The 23,571-nt window shown below is 44.3% G+C and overlaps 1 protein-coding gene across 1 annotated transcript; it reads right to left on the bottom strand.

Moving 5' to 3' along the window:
* Positions 1 to 17,736: 17,736 nt before the first annotated feature.
* On the bottom strand, positions 17,737 to 22,658 carry LOC113833560. Its single transcript, XM_035439208.1, is given in 4 exon segments — positions 17,737 to 17,834; positions 18,186 to 21,140; positions 21,143 to 22,333; positions 22,335 to 22,658. Coding segments are annotated over 4 exon segments (4,551 nt in total). The 3' UTR covers positions 17,737 to 17,753.
* Between the last annotated feature and the right edge of the window lie 913 nt (positions 22,659 to 23,571).

Raw genomic sequence — 23,571 nt, 5'->3', positions numbered from 1 at the left:
TTCTTTCACATGCAGACCCTAGCTTGTATTACTTAGATGTATATAAATGGGGTTGAGTGTGCATATAGGTTATGAAACTAGAAAGGAGACTGTGAGAAGGGAGAAAAATCTGTTGAGGAAGGGAAGAAAGTATAGGACACAGAGACAAGAAAACAGAAAGGAAGCCATGGGTATATAGAGGGGTACAAGGGAAGTCCCAAATTAAAAAATTAGAGATGAAAAAGTTGAGGTTCCTATTAGAGTCTAGTGAAATATAGAGGATCATTGGGGAATATGTTGAAAATGTATTGTGAAAAAAAAAACCCTAAAAAATCTAGAAGAAATGAATAAATTCCTAGGTGCATATGCCCTATCAAAATAAAACCAATGAAATTAAAGCAGTAGTAAGAAGCTTACCTGTAAGGGGGAATGTTGGCCATGCCCGCCTGGGGGCTGGCACAAGTGATGCCAACCACGCACACTTGGGCATGGTCAGAGTGACGTAGCAAGGCCTTAAATATGAGGGTCGCATTCACGTGGCTGTCTCTCTGTTCCCTGACCCGCCTGGTTGTACAGGACTGGCTCCGTCGCCTGAGTAGTTTCCCAATAAACCACTTGCTCATCAAACTAGCTCTAACTCCACTGTGATCAGCATTCATTTCTTTTCACCAGTAAAGACAAGTCCAGGACCAGATGAATTCACTGCAGAGCTCTACTAAAGGAACCAGCTCCCCTTTCGGCAGTCATAGCGGCTGAACATGTGCTTGCCATAACCTTGCCTTGGTCACTTAGAGGTCAGACGCCTGCCTTGTGACAAGGAACCAATCAGAAGTTAGCTGGTGGCGCTATGCTTTACGACCCTGGGTGTACTTTACAGACAAGCACACAGCAATGACGCAGAGCATAGCAACCACCCTGGGAGGGTCTATGGGCCATAACAACAAGTTGACCAATCAACACAGGGCAAGCCCTCCAAGCCTGGAGGGTACACCAATAGTGAGCCTGTGCATACCCCTAGACACTCCCCTTACGCTGCCCTATAAGATCTCGGTGTGTTCTTCTGTGGCTTCTCAGAGTCTTTTTCGAGCCATCCGCCATGGCGGGTGGGTGAAAGACCCGAGCTAACATGGGGTTAGCTCATTAAACAACAATAAAGCCTCATGCAGTTTGCAACAAGCTCTCGAATCCGCCTGGTGATTGGGGTGACCGCGGTCGTGGCCTGGGACCCCGGATACCTGAGTTTTCGGGGGTGGGGGGGTCTAACACTACCAAATGTGCAAAGAAGAGCTGTCACTCATGCTTCTCAAGCTGTTCCATAAAACACACCCTGAGCAAGGAACATCACCAAAATAAAAAAGACAGCATCTCTTCTATACAAAAGTTGGATAAGGACACAAGAAAGAAAGAACTTGACCAGTTTCCCTGGTAAACATAGACAAAACAAAACTTACAAAAGACCTTATAAACTGAATTCAATAACACATTCAGAAGATAATGCATGATATCCAAATTAGTTTCATTCTAGAGAATCAAGTTAGGTGTAATGCACAGAAATCAATAACTAATTTTTTACATAACCAGACAAGGATAGAAACCACATGGTCATCTCAAACTGATGCAAGAACAACCCTAGACAATACTGCATCAAGAAAGGGGCAAGGGAGATTGAAACCAATGAACTGAAATTTCTAGCTACACATCCATGATCTTTCACCTGACAGTGAGTTGAGTCTAATGTGGCAGGTTGGCTTACCTATAGGTGTCCATTATGAAGACTGCTTTTTTGTCAACAATGGGAACACTGAGACTTCTAAACATAAAATACTTTGTCCTGTGAGACCCCAAAACTCTGGCTTGAAGTGACAAACCGAAAGGTCGATGTGTGACTTGTAGTCAAACATCTAGCCTGATCATGCTGTATGGAGGACACACGTACTTCCAAGGCTGTTCACACAGATTTTTTTTAAAAAGGAAATTGAATGTGACCATACACATTTCATTGGTAAAACATTGTCACATGTAAACTAAAAAGTGCCCAAAGACCATTCTGTTAAGTACAAATGTGCAGGAGTAAGAGTGGAAATGTTTTATGACAAGCATTAATGATGCCGGAGAAGGAAGAAGATGGCTAAATGAAATGGGCTTTCTACCCATTTGAAGCAGTGGGACACCATTTTCTGGAATATATATTCTAAAGGGGATCTATTGGTGCTATGGTTCAGCAATCTTTTTGCTAGGTTATTTTTCTTAAAGCAGTAGTTGTATGGGGATGGTATTTACAAGATAATTGGTGACCAAGCCTTCTTGGATAATATGGAGTCCAAGCAGTCTTTGCAGAGAAACTAACTACTGTCTATTTTCTTGAAAGATGAGCTATCCATCAAATATTAAGTTCATGTTTGATACTTAGGTTTTGAAAACTCAACGCAGTGGTTACAGATAGTAGATAGTTTAAAAAGTAAATAAGTCAAGGAGTAAGTATGATTAAATAAAATTTCAAACATGTTATAATTAGCTTGACACTTTATTAACCACAACTTAGAGAATGATTAGGTCATTTTAGAGTTAAGGAGATAATAGACGTATCGCATATTTTAGATATCATTCCAAGACCATGCATGGCAATAGAGGAAAACTAGCTTTTGGATACATTTCAAGGTCACACAATAAAATGGAAATTCAGTAATTCATGAGAATTCAGGTGTAGGGAGGAAAAATAGGTGTTTCATTCTTTCCATTGTTTGAAGTTTTTAACAAATAATGATCGGAAATTATATATTCCTGTCTGAAAACCGAGTTCATCATCATGAAAAGAAACTATGATTTCAGTATCAAAGCTCCAGCCTTTCCCTTTCCCATCTGTAGCAGACCTTCCCGCTTTCATTTCTTACTGAGTGCAACAGATGTTGTCTGTATGTGTAAGCCACACTGGCATCATAAGGCTTTGCAGTAAAAAAATTCTTGGCACTGCCTCACTTCTTTCTTGCGCATGTGAGTTCTAGGAAGAAATAACACAAGTGAACTTCAACAGTGGACAATTCTTTAAGATTTTCTGCTTAATGATTTTTATACAAATTTTCCCCTCTCTCCATTCTTACAGAGATTACAACTAAAAAGTTGTTTTTAAAAGCTTCAATCCCTATATAACAGGCCACAAGAACATTATAAATTTGAGGCATTTCAAAGTGCTTCCATTAACCAGGAAGCTATTAGAATGCTTTGAACATTCACTGCTTAGTTTCCTAATTACTTTGGTTTAAAATTTAAGCAAGGTTTGCTTCTGCTTGGAAAGTTCACACAGATGTTAAGGAAGAAGTTTGGCTTGGGACTTAAGAAGGCCAGAGACTGGGATAGTTTCTACCATTCACAAGAATGTCTCAGGTAGATGACAATGTATCAAATAGGTATTTCTGTTGGTGTGTAAGTCTCTTTAGATTTAAGGGGATCCTTGCTTGTCTAAGACTGAAGGGATCAGCTCCCCTTTCGGCAGCCATAACGGCTGAACACGTGCTTGTCTGACCTTGTCCTAGACACTAGAAAGTCAGATGCCTGCCTGGTGACAAGGAACCAATCAGAAGTTAGCTGGTGGCGCTATGCTTTACGACCCTGGGTGTACTTTACAGACAAGCACACAGCAATGACGCAGAGCATAGCAACCACCTTGGGAGGGCCTATGGGGCATAACAACCAGTTGACCACTCAACACAGGGCAAGCCCTCCAAGCCTGGAGGGCACACCAATCCTGAGCCTGTGCATACCCCTAGACTCTCCCCTTAACGTTGCCCTATAAAGATCTGTACGCAGCGGGTTCGAGCTGTCTTTGCTAGCCATCCGGCGGGTGGGTGAAAGACCCGAGCTAACATGGGGTTAGCTCCTTAAATTACAATAAAGCCTCATGCAGTTTGCAGCAAGCTCTTGAATCTGCCTGGTGAATGGGGTGACCGCAGTCGTGGCCTGGGACCCCGGATACCTGAGTTTTCCGGGGGTCTAACAAGACTATATGTTATCTTAACACAATCTACATGTTTCAAAGTTGAGAGAATGAACACCTGTGAAACTTCAGCTTGGTGCATGGATTGCCACTTTACTCTTCTAACTTCAAATGTGCATATCTGCATATTTGTTTATACTGTAGAATATTACTGACCAAGACTTATGGCCCAAGAACTACAACATTTTCTGCTATGCCATTATACCTACAGTTTCAACACTAACAGAACATTAATATCTAATGCAGTCAGTATTGAAATCCTCAATGGTGTCAATAATAATCTTTACAGCTCTTTTGTTTTAAATCTAGGACCCCTATTAGAGGTTGTGTTTTTATTTATTTTCCTTAGCTCTTTAATGTGAAAGACCCCAGAAGAGGTACTTTCATAGAAAGAGACCCGTACCCAGGAATCAGCGAGACCACGAACTTGGATGCAAACAGCAAGAGGCTTTATTGGATACACGGGTACCTGGGGCGACTTAGCTTCTGTGAGGCCAAGCGCGCCGAGCCAAGGGAGAGGGGGTCCTTATCAAAAAGGACAGTACAGAAGCGAAAAGCATAGTTACAGGGATTCTATTGGACAATTTAAATGAGGTACAGAGTTATTTCAAGTCAGCATATTCTCAAGGTCTGGTAATCAGGCGAAGCTGCCTTGGCTCTATCTTATCTTGGGTACACAGTGGCTACAACAGACCCGGCAGTTCCTCCCTCCGCGTCCAGATGGCTGACCATAGATATCCTCCCGGCAGTTCCTCCCTCCGTGTCCAGATGGCTGACCATAGATGTCCTTGGGACGGAGCGTTCCCCATCGGGCGGGGGCGCGGGGGGGGGGGGCACCGGCGGCCGGGCGTATGGGTGCGCGCGCGCAGGGGCGTGTCACCGAGTGTGCGAGAGCGAGAGAGAGAGAGCGAGAGCTAAGGGACAGGGGTCTTTCAAATGTAACTACTTTCTGTAGGTCTTAGGCCATTGTTTATCTTTCATGTTTGATGGGTTAGTTTTGGAGAATGTTCTTCAGTCTGATAGGGGTTGTTGATTTCTTTGCACCAAACAAGACCTGATCATCAGGTATTGTTGTGACCCAGCATGTCTCAGCCTTAACCCATGAGGTTCGGCCTGAGTGGGGGTGTGTGGACCTGGAAACTCCTAGCAACCCATCGGCAATAAAGACCAAACACAAGCATCTTGTCATCTTTAGAGAGTTCTCAGTTCCATGTTGTAAAACTAGAGTCTTTTCTTTATTTGTCATCTTTTCTGCTGTTTCTTAACCATCCTTCCATGACCACGAGGAAACCATTTCAGGCCTTGTTCTCCTCTCTGCTAGACTGTTCCCAACCCTCTGTCCTCCTTGTTCCTTACACACCTTGCACCTCTACCCTTGTGCAGGCCTATTCAGATGCTTAGGCCCATAGAGATGCAAACTAGGTTACTGAGGCTATGACAAACAATAGTAGACTTGCTAGTATTAGCAATACAATAGTGGGCCGGAGCTTTCGGGTGCTCCTGTTTAGTGAAACAGGGTGGGGGGTGGGAGGTGGCTGGACCTCAAAACATTTCATAACGGAACTATTTTGGTCCCCCACAAGGTATATGCCCAGAAGACATGGAGTCTTTGTATTAAACTTTACCACCACTTGTGCATTGCTGACATTTCAGGCGATCTCTAGGAGAATTGGTGTAACTATTCTCTGGGCTAGAGGTAGGAGTCTTGGGATCATGCCCAGCACTCTTTGGAGCTTTCCAGAATCAGTCCAGTAGTTAGCACCATGGCAATTCAGGGAAGAAGCTGGGAGTGAATTGTTGACATGCTATGAGAAGAAGCATTAGGGTGATTAGAGGGACAGTGAGGGAGAGAGCAAGTGTTTATAGGGACCCAGAATTCATGAAGGAGCAAGGTGGAACACTCCATGGGATGGGACAGCAGATTGGAGCCTGCCTTGACTAGCTCCACCTAGTGGCTCTAGCACTGAACTCTCTAGAAAGGAGAGAGGGAGAACCAACTCATCACATTGGACTGAGTAGATAAGATCTTTCCCTTCCAAACCAAATCTGTATTCTAACATATTATTTACACTCATTTGCTATGCCTACCAATAGCTCTTCACTCCTTTATGTGCCTAATGTGAAAAGATATGCAAACCTACAAACCAATGAATTAAATTATTTGCCTGCTCCCCCTTTTTTTTTTTGTGGCTAGTTGTAAACAGAGATACAGTCAATATACATGGCTGTGGCACTTTTAGAAAATACAATTTACTTTCCTGGTATCTGCCATTACCAGCTAGATATGCTTGAGGACAGAGAAGTACCTAATCAAAAGTTTAATAGTGATGGCTTTTAAACAGTTCAATTCTTATATAGAAAATTATAAATTTAGAAAATGCAGGACAGATATGTAGCTTAGTATACATGGATGAAACTGCTGAAGGACTATGCAAACGAGAGGGCACCATGATCCAAGTCTACAGATTACTTCCACATGCTTATTCTCAACCAACTCAAATATTCTTAGTGTCCAGATATGTCCCAGTGGTACAATGAAAATGCAGTAGAATTATTTCATTTTGTTTGTTTGAATTTTGGTTGGGCCTATGTTACCTAGGTTGGCCCAAAACTCAAGTTTGTAAGTGATTATACTAAGTAGCTGTGGCTATAGTTGTGTACTAAAGTCCCCAGTTATCAATTATCAGGTACCTACATCTTGCTAGAAACTATACATATTAATACATGCAATAATATCACAACTTTACAGAGGCTGAAACAAAAGTAGATAGGAATAATTGTCCTGGGATAACATGAGGTAAATAAGAAAGCTTTGCCAGTCTGGTAGGCCTGTCTGTGTTTCTGTACATGGTCCTGCCTGTCTAATAGGCCCATGTGTGTTCTTGTACATGGATGGCCCCATGCATTTGCTATCTTTTATTGTCCATACCTTCCCACCTTGAATTTTCTAGAATTCCAAGCTAGGATGTCCAAAGTACTCTTGGTTGCAAAATTCTCAGCAGAAACTACATCTTGGGTATTCTTATTCTTCGGCTTCTGGGTTCCTTTTTTTGTGGAATTGTCACCTTGAGCTCAGAATGCCATGTTTCCATTTTTTATTTCTGGCTGCAGGTGTTTTACAATCTGCTTTGGGGTCTGATAAGTGAATTTGGGTAGCAGTTTATTTGCATGGAGGCTGAGCACCTTTGGGGACTTCTGCAGAGCTATGTGTCCTTATCCCAAGGTCAAGATGCAAGAGAAAATTCCACTGTTTTCTGAGGAGGCAAGGACTTTTAAAAGAAGAAACAGTAGTGATTTCTTGTACCACACCAAAGATAAAATTTTGGAAAGGGCCCACTACTGTCATCTGTATCCATGATGGTGACTCAGTAAATGCATTGTCATCCATTGATGTGACTCACCAACTCAGCCACTGAGTCTCTGGCTCCTGCTAACAATAATTAAAATGGTGAAGATGTTGATCTATAGTTCTAAGGTTCATGGAAACTCACTGTCATGCTTCATAAATTTGTCTGCTCTTAATAAAGCAGAGAGCTGTGAGTAGCTGTGCACCAAATGACTCATTTCAAAGTCTGTCATGGACAGATGGGAAAGTTTTCATAGAGAATTATTAGGAAATATTATTCAGTATTTTAAGAAACAGCTTAGCTATTTTCTTTAAAAAAACTTGTTTATTACTTTTACCCTCTCTTCAATTAAAAACAGAATTTTTATTTATGAGAAAATAATTTGGCACACATATAAGCAGAAGAGAGAAAATAAAATGACTCAGAATATCACTAGGCAAATGTAGTACAGTGAGTTCTTGCTGTACTATGTAATCCTTCCTGACAGTCCTATTTATATTCAATGGGATATATTTCTCTCTCTCTCTCTCTCTCTCTCTCTCTCTCTCTCTCTCTCTGTGTCTCTCTCTCCCTCCCTATCTACTATCTTTTATCTATCTACTACCCATATATCATCTATCTATTTATTATCTATCTATCTATCTATCTATCTATCTATCTATCTATCTATCTATCTATCAATCATCTATCTACCTATATACCCACCTGTTTATCTATCTAGAGAGAGAGTTTCAGTTTGTGTCACTTGACTCTTGTTTCTGGACTTGTGTTGAAGCAGTTCACCATGGTGGAGAGGGCAGATCATCTACATCATGGTGACTTGGAAAGAGGTGGGGGGAGGAGAAGGAGTGATAGAGAGTTTTACCACTCCCTTCAAGGGCAGAATCCTAATGATCTCACTTCTTTCCACTAGACCCTATTTCTTAAGATTTAGAACACAGTCAATAGCACCACTGGCTTCGGGTCAAGATTATTGAGGTATATTTCAGATATAAACTAATACAAATATATGTATATATATGCATACACATAGACACACATATATATAATATATATATATATATATATATATATGTACATGTTTGTGTGTGTTTGTGTTTGTTTTATATAACCACTTTGCTCTGTTTGTTTGGGTTTTGGTATGATCTGTGCTGCCTAGGCTGGCCCAGAGCCACTTATACTATCTAATTGTACATGACAGTTCCTAATTATTAAGTATCTACATCTTAATAGAAATTACAAATTGAATGCATTTACATTTGCATATATATTAAAAGGACAAATACAAATAAAAAGATAATAGGTTTAATTCTATTGAAAATAAACGGAAGAGTCTTCTACCCTCCTCCCCCTTTTGTTGTGTTTACCTTATCAAACTGTGCTCTTCCTCAGTCTTGGAAATGTATACAAGTCCTTCTGGGACTACATGGAGTCTGGCCAACTTTTTATTTGATTCAGCTCCATCTTTCTCAAAGAGTTGGTAGTCATCTTTTCATAGGCCTTTAGGGAAACAGCATCTCTATTCCCCTTGTGGGAGGAATGAGCCTAATTTGATGGTGCTTTACTCTAATCAGCAAAACTGCCTCCTGCCAGAAAGATATGAGAAGTTTGTTTTTCCTGTGGATGAAGCCAGTTAGTGAACACAGATGGTCAGTGTGGTCACCAGGTAAATTTAGGATGAATAAACGAAATAGAAAATTTGAAGGAAACTATATTCCCCTCAATCCATTAATATAATAAATAATATTAATATAATAAAGAAAGCACTTTTATATTTTTAAAATGTATTTGTTTATTTATTTTGTGAGTATGTGTGTGAGCACATTCACATGCAGTGGTCAGAGGGACCCGGAGGAGTGTGGCAGATACTGTTTGTTGACTTGAGAAGTGTTTTTCTTGAGGTCAAGTAAATGCTTAGTTGTGTCTACTTAGTTGTTTAAAATGGTAAGGTATCTTGTCTTTGTAATCTCTTAGCAGATTGTCTATGGTTTGCATCACATGCGTGTTTAATGATAATTAAATTATAAGGGTGGGGATGATGGCAAGATGACTTAGCTGGTGAAGGCACTTGCTGCCAAGTCTGATGATCTGAGCTCCATCCCTGGGGCTCACAAAGTAGGAGAATGGACTCCTCTAAGATGTCCCCCCAAATAAATAAACAAACACAATTTTAAAATTTATTTATTTAGCTATGTGTATGTTGTGTCTACATGAGTGTACTATGGCACATGTGTGGGGGTCATAGGACAACCTGAGGGAGTTGGTTCTCTCCTCCCACCATGTGGATTCTGGGTGCCAAAGTCAGGATTTCAGATTTAGTGGCAAACAACTTTATCTACTTAGTCATCTTTCTGGCCCCCAAATTTAGTTTTTAAGTCTGTTTCCCAATCATTATATAATGCACATTCAGGTCATGTATATTCATCAAATATAATAACAATATTACCAAATCTTGGAGAAGAGATAATCTAAACAGAAGATCTATAAACTATCACCCCTTTAATATCTCATATTAATATTTTCTAATTAAAAATAGTCAGATTATGTGACTTGTCTTTCAAAGACACATAAATGATTGTTTTCACTCCCTGACATAAAAAATAATATCAGAGGATTGGAGGGTGGCTCAGTGTGTAAAAGTGCTTGCTGGTGAAACACTGGACTGCACTCTGGAACCTAGTTGCAGAGAGGGAGGAGTGAAGAGCAACGAGGTCAGGACTAGGCTGATGAAACCCACAGAAACAGCTGACCTGAACAAGGGGAATCCCATTTACCCCAGACTGATGTCTGGGAGGCCAGCATGGGACTGATCCAGACTCTATGATCGGCACTCTATGTAGCCCCTGGCAGTGGATCAGTATTTATCTCTGGTGTAAGAAGGGACTTTGGGGGCCCATCCCACATGGAGGGATGCTATCTCAGCCTGGACACATGGGGGAGGGCCTAGGTCCTGTCCAGGATGATATGACTGACTTTGGGGAACCCCCATGGAGGGTCTTACCCTCCCTGGGGAGCAGAGGGGGGATGAGCAGGAGGACTGGTGGGGTGTTGGGGGGAGGGGAGGGAGAGGGAGAAGGGATTGCCATGTGAAGCAGCCTTGTTTCTAATTTGAACTAATAAAAAATAATCTCTTGTGGGAATATAATAATGATAAATAAATCTCAGAAAGAAAAAAAAGTGCTTGCTCGTTAATCATGACATCTGAGTTTGATCTAGAACCAATAGAAAAAATAAAGGCGAGAAAAAAAACTCAGATGTGGTAGCAGACATCATAGCTGGGAATATAGGACTATAGCAGTCCTACCAAGGATGAGAGGTAGACAGGAGAAACTTCCAGAAAGAGGTTTCAGGTCCAGTTAGCTTGGTATGCCATATAGAAAGATCCTGACTCAACAAGATGAAAGCTGAGAACCAGCCTTGACTGCTGACCTTGACCTAGACATTCATGCTGTAGTACTTCTCCCCCTTTGTCTGTAATAATATTTCCTGTTGTGTAAAATGAGTCCCTGTCAATTGATCTGACGATGTTTCTGAGAACTGGAAGATAATCTAAACTAGCTTCAATTTCAATTAATTACCCCATATAAAATTAACAAAAGGAAGACATTTGTTTTACTAGATTAAAAAGTTAAAATGTGAATCTTTGTATGTGCATACTGTATTGCATAAATACACCAAGAGTTTAAATTGCTTACGGGAAAGCAAATACATGAACAATTACTGATGAAAGCTGTAGAAAATGTGTAACTGAATGTAAGTGTTCACAGCATTTATAGTAGTAACTTTGTTTCTTCATGCTGCCTTCCAGGTCATTGTCATGTTGGCTATGTTCTTGGCTCAATATTTTTTTTTAATTATAAACTGTTTGACCAATAGCTCAGCCTTCTTATTGGATAGCTCTCTCTCTCTCTCTCTCTTTCTCTCTCTCTCTCTCTCTCTCTCTCTCCCTCTCCCTCCCCCCCTCTCTCTCAATAACCATTTCTATTCATCTATGTATCTCCATGTAGTCTTGGCTTACGTGAGAATACCTGGACCTGTTACTTCTTTGGTGGCTACACGGTGTCTCTAGTGGCTCCTCTCTGCCTTCCTCCTCTGCAGAATTCACCTCTTCTGGTAGCCCCACCTATACATCCTGCCTAGCTACTGGCCAATCAGTGTTTTATTCATCAACCAATAAAAGAAATATACATACAGAAGGACATTCCCCATCAAAAGATATATAAAAAAGTTTACATTAATCATCAGGGACTTACATATTAAAATCACACTAGATATCACTTCACACCTGTTATGATGGTTTGGAAACAAGTAAAATAATGTGATTGAGGATATGGTATAATGGGGGCCCTTGTAAACTGTTGAAAGGATTGCAAATTGTCAATCCAATCAAAACAATTTGTGGTACAATTTCAGATAGCACTGTACAAATCAGTACAGGGTATGGCAAAAAGTTCCCTGCAAACTGAAAATAGAACTGCCCCATGGCCCGGCAATACTGTCTGTCTGTCTGTCTGTCTGTCTGTCTGTCTGTCTGTCTGTCTGTCTCTCCCTCCCTCCTTCCCTCCCTCCCTCCCTTCCCCCCCCTCTCTCTCTCTCTGTATGTGTGTGTGTGTGTGTGTGTGTGTGTGTGTGTGTGTGTGTGTAATCTACAGTCTATAAGCAGCTTGTCTTTTCTGGGAAATTAATTTATGTCATACTGATTGTGATTTACTCCACTAAAACATTTTACTGTATTATCTTGGCTTTTGGGTATAGTGTTAAAACAACACAGGAGAGCAAATGATAACTACTAAGACATGGCTTTACTTAGGCTAGAGAGGTGTTCACTAGTTAATTGTTTTTGAGCAAACATGAAGACTGGAGTTTTGAATCCCCAGAACCCAAACAAATCTAGACAGTGTAGTGCATCTGTAATTTCTTGGCTCAAGATTAACATTACTTACTTTTTAGTGGCATTGTCACATTTACATTTTTTGTAACTAGGATGAAAAGTGACCAATATCAATGACTTCTGTCTGTTTGTTTGCATTAAAACAGGACATATAATTCATATTCTGACCCTAGTGCTAGCACCCATTATGGGTCTTGCCTCTGTAGATCTTGGGGTGGGGTTAACTGACCCCACCTGTGTTTCACTTAGAAACTCATAACCTTCTCAGGAAACTGTGGGGGACCAAAATCTTTCCACTATGGAATATTTTGAGATCCAGCCTTTAGTTTCACTAAACATGGAGCACCGGAAAGTTCTGGCCCACTATTATATTGTTAATGCCAGTAAGGCTACTACTACTGTTTACCATAGCCTCAGGGTAATATTCCTCTTATTTGCATCTGTATGTGCCTAAGCATCTGAATAGGCCTTCACCTGGGCAGAGGAGCTAGAGCTGTGTGAATAAATTGTGAGGACAGAAAGTTAGGAGTTAAGAGGCGAGCGGCCAGAGCAGTGAGGGAACAAAGAGAGAAATGGTTGCCTTGTGGTATTAGTAGGATGGTTAAGAAACACCAGAAAAGATGGCTAATAAAGAAATGACTCTAGTTCCACAACATGGAACTGAGAGCTCTCTGAAGATGACAAGATGCCTGTGTTTGGTCTTTATCGCCGTTGGGTTGCTCGGAGCTTCCAGGTCCATGCACCCCACTCAGGTAGAACCTCATGGACTAAGGCTGAGACATGCTGGGTCACCACAGGAAACAAAGTGTGACTTCAGAGTCCTGACATGGGTCACTGTCAATCTTCATAGAACAATCTTAAAGCTATGGTCTCCCAAGGCCAAGAAATTCATCTCTATGACCAAGTACCCAGTGATTTACTTATTCTCATCTTGGTCTGGTAGATATATGACAGGAGGCTAAAAAGGCGGTACCTGAATCTGGAATTCCATTCACCAGGAAGCAATTGTTACTCAGCTGTGTCTCACTATGTGATATGGCATAATCAATCCCCGCTTGACCTTTCTAGGCTGCAGCAAGACCTAACTTGTCAGGAGTGTCACAGTGCCTGAGTTTTACTGCTCTTCGTGTTACACTTGAGTTGTTTGTTAGTAGAAGAGAGCTGAAAATGGGGTACTTAGTTTTAGTTTTCTATCTCCCCAAATCAATCCCAACCAGTAGGTTGATGTCATGCAAATATCATCATTGAGATGTTTTTATTGCACACAAGAATATTTGCAACACTCTTTACTGGAGTGGGGCCTTAGACAAATAATTCTGACCATTTGAGGCTTAGTTTACGTTTTAAGAAGTTTTGAGGATTGAATACATCTTTGTTCTCTTTCCATCATTTCCCATATGTGTATACATTTACCTTAAGGACTCCAATAATCTAAGTAGTAATCAAGATTTGGGACCAGTGAAAATTTTAGGGCCATCTTTGGGAAACAATGTGTCACAGTGCTTGAGAGTGGCTGACTTTATCTCTAATCCATTTATTTCTTCCCATCCCATGACTCGGACTCTCATTTTTAATCATTGTGATGATCACTGAGCAAATATGCTTTCACCTTTTCCTATGTTGCTCAACATCTATTCCTCATAGGAGACAGATAGTTGTAAATTGTATGTGTGTGTGTGTGTGTGTGTGTGTGTGTGTGTGTGTGTGATAGTGATGACTGAGGGAATGAGATGCATTGAAATGATTTTTTCAGATGGAGATGAGTTGTGTGTTTACAGAAATCAAAGGAGCAAATAGAGTTGGACTTATGAATAAAAAAGTCCCCCTTTCTGTATCCCATTCTGTAATTTACTCACAGCCATTTACTTAACTTTAGCATTTCTCTTTTTTATTCCCATTTGTATAATTTAAAAATATGCTAACTGTGTAGTTTGATGAATGTTGACAAATGTGTGCTCCAGGGGCACCAACACAATGAAAACATAGTACACACCCATCTCTAAAATACTCCCTTGTTCTTCCTAGTTAATACACACTGACACTCCCCAAGTGGTCACCAATCTGCTCTCCTTTAGAGTAGATTGCTGTTGTGTGGTATTTCATGCTGCCTGCCGTCTTCTGTGTCTGACTTCCTTTATTGGACTGTGTGATTTCAAGAGTCCTCCAATTGAGTCATTGCTTTCCATTGCCAAGCAGCACGACCTTGTGTGGACAGACTATGAATATGTGTATTCATTTGTTAATGCACGTTTAGGTATTTTCTACCTGGGGCTATTATTGGTGAAGATGCTATGAAACAAAACTTTTCCTAGGCAAATATTTTAATTATTCTTGGACAAATAATTCCTTGGGCCTGGGATTGCTAGGTGTGTTAGCTTTCTTGTTGCTGTGATTGCTGTGACCAAATATTTAACACAGACAAGGAAGGAAGGATTCATTTGGGTCCCTGGTTTCAGTCCTTCATGCTAAGGGGAGGAGGAGAGGGAGTGAGAGAGGCTGTTTGTGATGTGGCATTTCAATATGACTCCTGTTTGTCCTGGTTGGGTCTCCACACCATAGCATGTGACTGTAACATTTAGGATGGTTCTTCCCTTTCATCTCTGGAAATGCCCTTTCCGCTGACTTGCGGCTTCCTTTATCTGTTATCAAAGCCAGCAAAGAAGCAAACAACAATAGCAGCAACAAAACCCAACAAACCCCCTTTTAAAAAACACAGTCATTCTCTGTTTTTCTAATAACTTCTAGAAAGTTTCTCTTCATTTTAAGACCACACAGTGATTAGAACAAACTGTTGCATAATTAGCTGATCTCCCCACCACAGGGATGTCCTTAACCTTAATCATCTCTGCAAGATTCATTTGCTTTGCAAGTGCATGGTCACAGGATCTAGGGGCTGAGAGCACCATGGTTGTGAAAGACCCCCGAAGGGAGACCCTCGCTCAAATCTCGGGAATAGTGCGCACCCAGTGAGGCACCGAGACCGGACTTGCTGCAATCACACGAGGAAGTTTATTGAAAAAGGAATTGAATGCGATCTCAAGCCAGCATGCTGGGGTCGAGGCTCAGAGGAGTTCGACCCTGACCCAAACTTGTGACAAGCTTATAAAGGCAAAAACCATAAAGGAGGATGGGAGGACCAGGGAGGAAATAGGGGAAGCCCAAAGTTACACATTTACTCATTGGTTAAACTATGTGGACACACCTGGGGCGTTTGAACTTTTCACAGAGGTCGTTGAGACATCCTGTGGTTATTCTAGGAGCTTTTTTTTTTTTATGAGAGTTCCAGGAGCGGCCACCTGCAGGGGAGGGAGCCCCCAAGGTGACAAGCCCATGTTCTTATAGACAGGTAGTAATTTTTACTCTTCATTCCCCACTTCTTCTTGTAAATAGCTCTAATCTTAGAGGGATCCCTCAGTTTCTTGTAGTATCTGGTACTGCTGTCTTAAGACCATTACCTGGACAGCACTTATTCTTTCCTTTATAAAAGTCATCAGCCTATTGAGAATACACAGCCCGAAGGCTAGGATCTGCATCAAAATGATTAAAGGCCCAGCCAAGGCGGAGACCAGAGTAGAGTACCAAGGTGACCGATTAAACCAGTTTTCATACCATCCTTGGTATGCTTCTCTTTCTTTTTTCCTGTTTTCTAGCCTTTCTCTAAGCTTTGCCATGGAGTCCCTGATGACACCCGAATGATCTACATAAAAGCAACATTCTTCTTTTAAGGCAGCACAGAGCCCCCCTTCTTTAAGAAAAAGCAGGTCTAATCCCCTTCTGTTTTGCAGCACTACCTCTGACAGTGAAGTTAACTACTCTTCTAGTTTAGTGATGGACTGCTCCAACGCTCCCAGGTCTGCATCCATAGCCGCTCTAAGTTCATTATAGTAGGACGGTTGTTGGACAAGGGCAGCTACCCCAGTTCCAACCCCTGCCGCTACTCCTAGTCCTAACAAGACAGCTAAGGTCAGGGTAACAGGTTCCCTCTTGTAACGAGTACGGTGATCAAATTCATCTATAAATGAACTATCATCATGATAAATGACCCTAGGCACCAGCTGGACCAAAATACAAAAGTCCCTAGTACTGTTAAAAAGTGAAGTATGCAAGCAGGGGGTCAGGCCGGTGCCACAGACCCACCAAGTATCTGGGAGGGGGTACTAGATATTGATTTTGGCCATCTGTCAGGGTGTCAATAGTTACATTACAGAGGGGCTGGTGTCTGGTAGGCACTTTGCCTATGCATAGTCCAGTGCCTGATACCGCTGAAAGGGTCAGCTTCCGTTGGCTCCCCCAGGGGCAATGTGAATGGTCAGAAGTAACGTTATAGCTCCGCATTTGAGCTATTCCTTCATAATAGGGGGGATTAGAAGCAAAGCACAGCCAGCAAGATTGGGTAGCAGTGGGGTTTGTGCGCTTTAAAACGACGAATGCACTATCGAGCAGATTTAACAGGCGATCGTCGGTTCTCATAGGGGGGAGGAGGGACGTAATTGGATTAGGGCTGGAAGGGGCCTTTGGTGATGGGGTGAGACTAGGAAGTCCCTCAGGCCTGGGTGGGGGGTTACCAAGCGCTGGATTAGGTCCTACGGGTCGTGCAGGCGGACTTTCTATCTTTATCCTGATAGTGAAAACGAACCCAGGGTCTCCCATTCCAGTGTAGACTCTCCACCCCCAGCGGTTGCCTTTTACCCATTGGCGATCTTGTTTTCCCCGTGCTGTGAAACTAATATTCAGAGGGTTACAATAGCTGCCTTTGCATGGCCCCTGAGGGCCACCCAAGGCTCCAGGAGCACACCCAGTCTTATAAGCCGGGTATCTAGATGTGTCTCTCTCTCCTTTTTCTGGCTCTTCCGGCTTACGACCCTTTTTTACTATAATCAGATCCCAGGAGGAGGAGGGATTCCAGTAGGCTTCTCCTGTGGTCTCACATCCCCATTTACCACAGAAATAACCTGATGCCCCCCCCACATTGTCTCTTCATTTCTCTGTTATGTCCCTGCCCGGGGCAGACGTAGAAGTCTGCTGCCTGGAGGTTGGCTCGAAAAAATTGTCCAGAACATCCCAATGTGCTCCCTATACCATGAGGGACACATTGTTCCTCCGGGGGTGGTTTATCTAAATTGTCATAATTAGAAAGATCCCAGGCCAGGGAACCGGCAGCTAACTTACAGATATCAGGTGCAAGATCAGGCCACCAAGTCCAAGGGGGGGGTGCACTGCAGTTTTTGACCACACGATGTTGCCTTCTTCATTAAGCACTTCCCATGTCAATTTTTGGGGAACATGCGGGTTGTTCCCCAAGGCTACGGCGGTGAAGGCGCAACTTAAGAGGATTATCACTGGCAGCCACTGTCCAATTATTTTCGCGGTTGTTTTCATTTTGACTTGGTGCCCTTTTTATGTGGGAAGCGTGGATCCAGGCAGCAATCCCGTCTACCTTTACTGCCGTGGGCGTGGTCAGCAGCACTAGGTAGGGTCCTTTCCACCGAGGCTCGAGTGTGCCAGCGCGATTTCATCTGACCAAGACTGAGTCTCCGACCTGGAATCAGTGGGGCACCTCGGTGGTCCCTGGAGTGTAGGCTTCTTTGATCTGATCCCAGATCTGTGTTTTGACAACTTCTAAGGCCTTCAAGTGCGTAAACAGAGCAGAGGAGGAGGGAGAGTGAGTGCAAGGATCCAATATCCCGCCTGACTCAGTCAAGGGGGGCGGTCCCCCATGTAGGATTTCGTAAGGGGTAAGGCCGAAACGTCCAGGTGTGTTTCGGACCCTAAGGAGCGCAAAGGGGAGGAGGGTCACCCAGTCTTTGCCGCCGGTCTCAATAGCCAATTTAGTAAGGGTCTCTTTTAGGGTTCTATTCATTCTTTCTACCTGTCCTGAGCTCTGGGGTCTGTAAGCGCAATGTAATTTCCAATTAGTCCCCAGTTGGGTGGCCAACTCCTGGGCAACAAAAGCCGGTCCGTTGTCTGAACCAATTACCTTGGGGATCCCAAACCGGGGCAGGATTTCTTCCAGTATCTTCTTGGTTACCATTTGAGCAGTTTCGGACTTCATGGGAAAGGCTTCCACCCATCCTGAAAAAGTGTCTATAAAAACTAGAAGGTACTTATTACCATATTTTCCTGGCTTAATTTCAGTGAAGTCTACCTCCCGGCCGATCTCCCTCATTCTTTTTCTGGGTTCTTTGAACGGTCGGGCAGCATTGGTCAAGGTGCAGGCTTGACATGACTCTGTTACCTCTTTTATTATTGTATTTAATCCTAGAACATAATATTTAGAACCTTTGATTAATTGCTTAAGTTTTTCGTTTCCAAGATGAGTCAGCTGGTGTATTCGTCTCACATAGTCTCGTCCTTCTTTAGAGAGTAGAATGATTCTTCCATCTTTGGTTTTTGCCAGTCCACCGAAACTGAACATCCGAGCTTTTTCTGCACCGGTCATATCTTTGATTAAATCATAATCTTTATAGGGATAGACGAAGCTGGGATGGATGACGCTGGCTTGTGGGGGTTCTGGCGGGGTTCCAGTTTCTTCCGCCAGCACTACCGCTCCCTGGGCAGCTTGCTTTGCTGTTAGATCAGCCATCTGGTTCCCCTTTGTGAGAGGGTCAGCCCCCTTCTGGTGTCCCAGGCAGTGGACGATGGCTAATTTTTGTGGAAGATGTATGGCTTCTAGGAGGGCCAGGATTTCTTCTTTGTTTTTAACGTCTCTTCCTGCTGAGGTGAGTAAGCCCCTCTGTCTGTAAATGGCTCCATGAATGTGAGCCATGGCAAAGGCATAGCGGCTGTCGGTGTAAATGTTGATAGCCTTACCTTCTGGCAGACGCAGAGCTTGAGTCAATGCCAGGAGCTCAGCTTTTTGAGCTGAGGTTCCTTCTGGGAGACTGCTAGCCCAAATTACCTGCTTTCCATCCACCACCGACGCTCCCACCCTTCTTTTACCTTCTACCACAAAGCTGCTGCCGTCTGTATACCAGTTTGTCACACCCGGCCAAGGTTGGTCGGTCAGGTCCTTCCTGGTCCCGGTCTCTTCAGCCAGGACGTCAGTGCACCGGTGCACTGGGGTAGAGTCCTTCGCTTTGGGGAGCAGGGTGGCTGGGTTAAGAATAGCAGGAGGAGCGAAGGTTATCCGATCATTTAACAACAAGCTCTGGTAATGTGTCATCTGGGCGTTTGTCATCCATCGGTCAGGCAGCTGCCGCACAATACTTTCTAAAGCATGTGGTGCGATTACAGTCATATGCTGACCCAGGGTAAGCTTATCAGCGTCTTTTACAAGTAAGGCTACTGCAGCAATGGCTTTCAAGCAAGAGGGCCACCCTCTGGCAACGGGGTCTAGCTTTTTAGATAGGTAGGCCACCGGCCGCTTCCAGGGCCCCAGGGCCTGAGTCAGAACTCCACGGGCTACTCCAGCCCATTCGTCAACATATAGAGTGAAAGGCTTAGTCAGGTCTGGCAGGGTCAACGCGGGAGCTGTGAGCAGGGCAGTCTTTATTTTATCGAAGGCCCTTTGGTGCTCCTCCGTCCAGGTGAATGGGACTTTTTCTTTAGTGAGTGGGTACAGAGGGGCCGCCAGCATGGCGAACCCCAGTATCCAGAGTCTACAGAAACCCGCAGTTCCCAAAAACTCACGTACTTGTCTCGGAGTGGTGGGGGTCGGGATCTGCATCACAGTGTTTTTCCGAGCTTCAGTGAGCCACCGCTTCCCTTCTCGGAGAGTGTATCCTAGGTAGGTCACTCCCGAGCGGCATAACTGGGCTTTCTTGGCGGACAGCCGGTACCCCAACTCACCCAATTCCTTTAGGAGCTTTCTGGTCCCATCGAGGCACAGTTCCTGGGTCGAGGCTGTGAGCAGTAAATCGTCTATGTACTGCAAGAGAGAAATCTGGGGGTTCTGTGCCCTGAAAGGTGCAAGGTCACGGTGGAGCGCTTCATCGAAAAGAGTCGGTGAATTTTTGAACCCCTGTGGCAACCTAGTCCAGGTCAGTTGACCCGTATGTCCTCCTTCGGGATCTCGCCATTCGAAAGCGAATAGGGGTTGGCTATTCGGATGTAACCTGAGACAGAAAAAGGCATCTTTCAAATCCAGAATGGTGTACCAGGATCGTTCAGGTGGTAAGGAACTCAGCAAGTTGTAAGGGTTGGGCACAGTTTGGTGAATGTCCTGTACTCATTTATTGACTTCTCTCAAGTCCTGGACAGGTCGATAATCATTGGTTCCAGGCTTCCGTACCGGCAGGAGGGGGGTATTCCAAGGGGACCGGCAGGGAATCAGTATACCTTGTTGTAACAGTCTCTGGATATGTGGTCGAATGCCTTCTTTAGCCCCTTGAATCATGGGGTACTGTCTGAATGATACGGGGGTGGCAGCTGCTTTTAGCTCCACTATAACCGGTGGTATTTGCTTAGCCAGCCCCATTCCAGTCCGCTCTGCCCAAACCTCTGGAAAAGCTGTCAGCCATTCTTTAGGGGGCAAAACCCCAGTTTTGGGTTCATGGAGGCGATATTCTTCTTCTAGACTTAGAACTAAGCATGTTGTAGGGGCTTCCCCCCAGGTGACTTCTGGTCCCTTCGGGGTGAACTGGACCTGAGCCTTTAATTTGGTCAACAAGTCCCTTCCCAGAAGGGGCACAGGGCACTCAGGAATCACAAGGAAAGAGTGAGTTACATGGCTTTTTCCAATTTCTAAACTTCTTTCGGTTGTCCAAGGGTAAAGTTTGCTCCCAGTCGCCCCCATGACCAGGGTTTTTTTCGATCCTAACGGCCCTAACGGTTTAGTCAAAACTGAGTGTTCCGCCCCCGTATCTACTAAGAAATTAACGGGGTTCCCCCCCACAGAGAGAGTTACCCTAGGCTCGGGGAGGGGGACCGAGCCCCAACTCCCCTAATCTTCCTCGAGGGCCAACATCTTGGGGCCCTTTTGTTTCTTTCGGGGGGGCACTCCCTGGCCCAGGGTCCTTTTTCTTTACAGTATGCACATTGGTCTTTTTCAAGTTGCAGTCTCTGTCCTCCCGGGGGTCTTCTTGCCCTGTTGCCCAGGTAACCTGACTGTCCTCTTTCTGACCATTCTCCGCCTACTACTGCGGCCAAAATCTTAGTTAAATTCCTCTCCTGGCGTGATCCTGCCGATTCTCCCTCTCTTCTGCCTCCTTTTTTTTTTCTTTCTTGTTTTTCTTCCTCGGTCTCTCTCTTGTGGTACACTTTCTCTGCCTCTTTTACTAAATCCTGCAATGTATAATCCTGGAGCCCCTCTAATCTTTGCAACTTTTTCTTGATATCCGAGGCCGACTGTCCTATAAAAGCCATGGCTACAGCCTCCTGCTGTCCCTCCGAGGAGGGATTAAATGGAGTATATCTCCTATATGCCTCTATCAGTCATTCTAAGAAGACAGAGGGTGGCTCTACTGGACCCTGTAAAATTTCTCTTACCTTTGCCAAATTGGTGGGTCGCCTCGAGGCCCCCTTGAGACCTGCCACTAGAGCCGGGCGGTAGACCGTGAGACGCCCCCTACCTTCTGCAGAGTTGTAATCCCAGTCAGGGCGGACCAAGGGAAAAGCGGCATCTATGAGATTAGGGAGATTGGTGGGGGTCCCATCTGGTCCTGGAACATTCTTTCTGGCCTCTAGAAGGATCCTCTCTCTTTCTTCAGTAGTAAAGAGGACCTGCAAGAGCTGTTGACAGTCGTCCCAAGTGGGCTGATGAGAATACATCAGGGACTCGAGGAGTCCCGTCAAGCCTGAGGGGTTCTCTGAAAAGGAGGGGTGGTTAGTTTTCCAGTTGTACATATCTGCTGTCGAAAACGGCCAATACTGCAGGGGGACTAATTCCCCTGGAGCTGGGGCGGGTCCATAAGCTCATAATGGTAGCGCAACGGTGGAATCAGGTCCCGCGCCAGATCCCTCTGGGCTGCAGCCCCGGCGGCTTCGAGTCCCGGCTGCGGGCCCTATTTTGGAGGCCGGCTGGGAGTCCGTTGGGACCTGTGGGGCTGCATGAGAAACGGGTTGAGGATATGGGGGAGGAGGGTGGTCAAGGAGGAAGACATCATCAATTTCAGGATAGATCCGCGGAGGAGCTGTTGGAGCGGGCACCAGCGAATCTGAAGGAGGCACTTTCCGTGCCGCCACAGCAACTGTCGTAGTCCCTATTCCCGATGTCCAAGGCGGGTTTTGGACTAGGTGGGTTTTGGACTAGGTCCTGCCACACGATAATGTATGGAACCTGATCAGGGTGTCCCCCTGTGGCCTGAAAAATAATTCACTTGACAGCGGAAATAACAGATAGATTAAAAGTTCCCCCCGAAGGCCATCCTACACCAAAACTTGGCCATTCGGAAGAACAAAAAGTCCGCCAAGGTCCTTTTCTGACCTTGACAGAAAGATTATGAGCCCGAGTCTTAACGTCTGTCCAATGGTCCAGGGTCAGTGTTAGTGGGGTCGTCACAGTCTGTCCCATGTCTACCTCTATTACATACACGATAAAAACAATCACCACGACAGAAAGACAAGAAAGCAAAGTGAGCTGTCGACCTCGAGTCAACCAGTAATTCTGAAAGGAATCAGGCGGCCGGGAAATGGCCCTATGATACAGATCGTCAAGGAGAAAACTTATCTCCCGACCTTCTCCGTGGAGGTCCACCAGGCGTCCCTGGTCCTCCTCCTGTCCTCCCGGGATGTCTCCCAGGGCGAACAAACAGTGGACACCTGGACACGTCTATCCCCGTCCACTCCGCTCCTCCCCCTGGAGAGCTGCCTCTAAAGAGCATTTGTGAAAACGTAACTGCGATTGCACCAGATTTTTGAACAGGCCACAAACAAAGAGTCACAACAGAACAAAAATTCTTACCTCCAAGTGGGTCTAGGACCCCTGGGTGGTCGCGGAAATCCCGGACGAGCCCCCAAATGAAAGACCCCCGAAGGGAGACCCTCGCTCAAATCTCGGGAATAGTGTGCACCCAGTGAGGCACCAAGACCGGACTTGCTGCAATCACACGAGGAAGTTTATTGAAAAAGGAATTGAATGAGATCTCAAGCCAGCATGCTGGGGTCGAGGCTCAGAGGAGTTCGACCCCGACCCAAACTTGTGACAAGCTTATAAAGGCAAAAACCATAAAGGAGGATGGGAGGACCAGGGAGGAAATAGGGGAAGCCCAAAGTTACACATTTACTCATCGGTTAAACTATGTGGACACACCTGGGGCGTTTGAACTTTTCACAGAGGTCGTTGAGACATCCTGTGGTTATTCCAGGAGCTTTTTTTTTTTTTTTTTTTTTCAATGAGAGTTCCAGGAGCGGCCACCTGCAGGGGAGGGAGCCCCCAAGGTGACAAGCCCATGTTCTTATAGACAGGTAGTAATTTTTACTCTTCA

The sequence above is a fragment of the Cricetulus griseus genome, chromosome 2 (assembly GCF_003668045.3).
Source record: "Cricetulus griseus strain 17A/GY chromosome 2, alternate assembly CriGri-PICRH-1.0, whole genome shotgun sequence".
NCBI lineage: Eukaryota > Metazoa > Chordata > Mammalia > Rodentia > Cricetidae > Cricetulus > Cricetulus griseus.
This window is presented reverse-complemented; position numbering and strand designations above follow the sequence as displayed.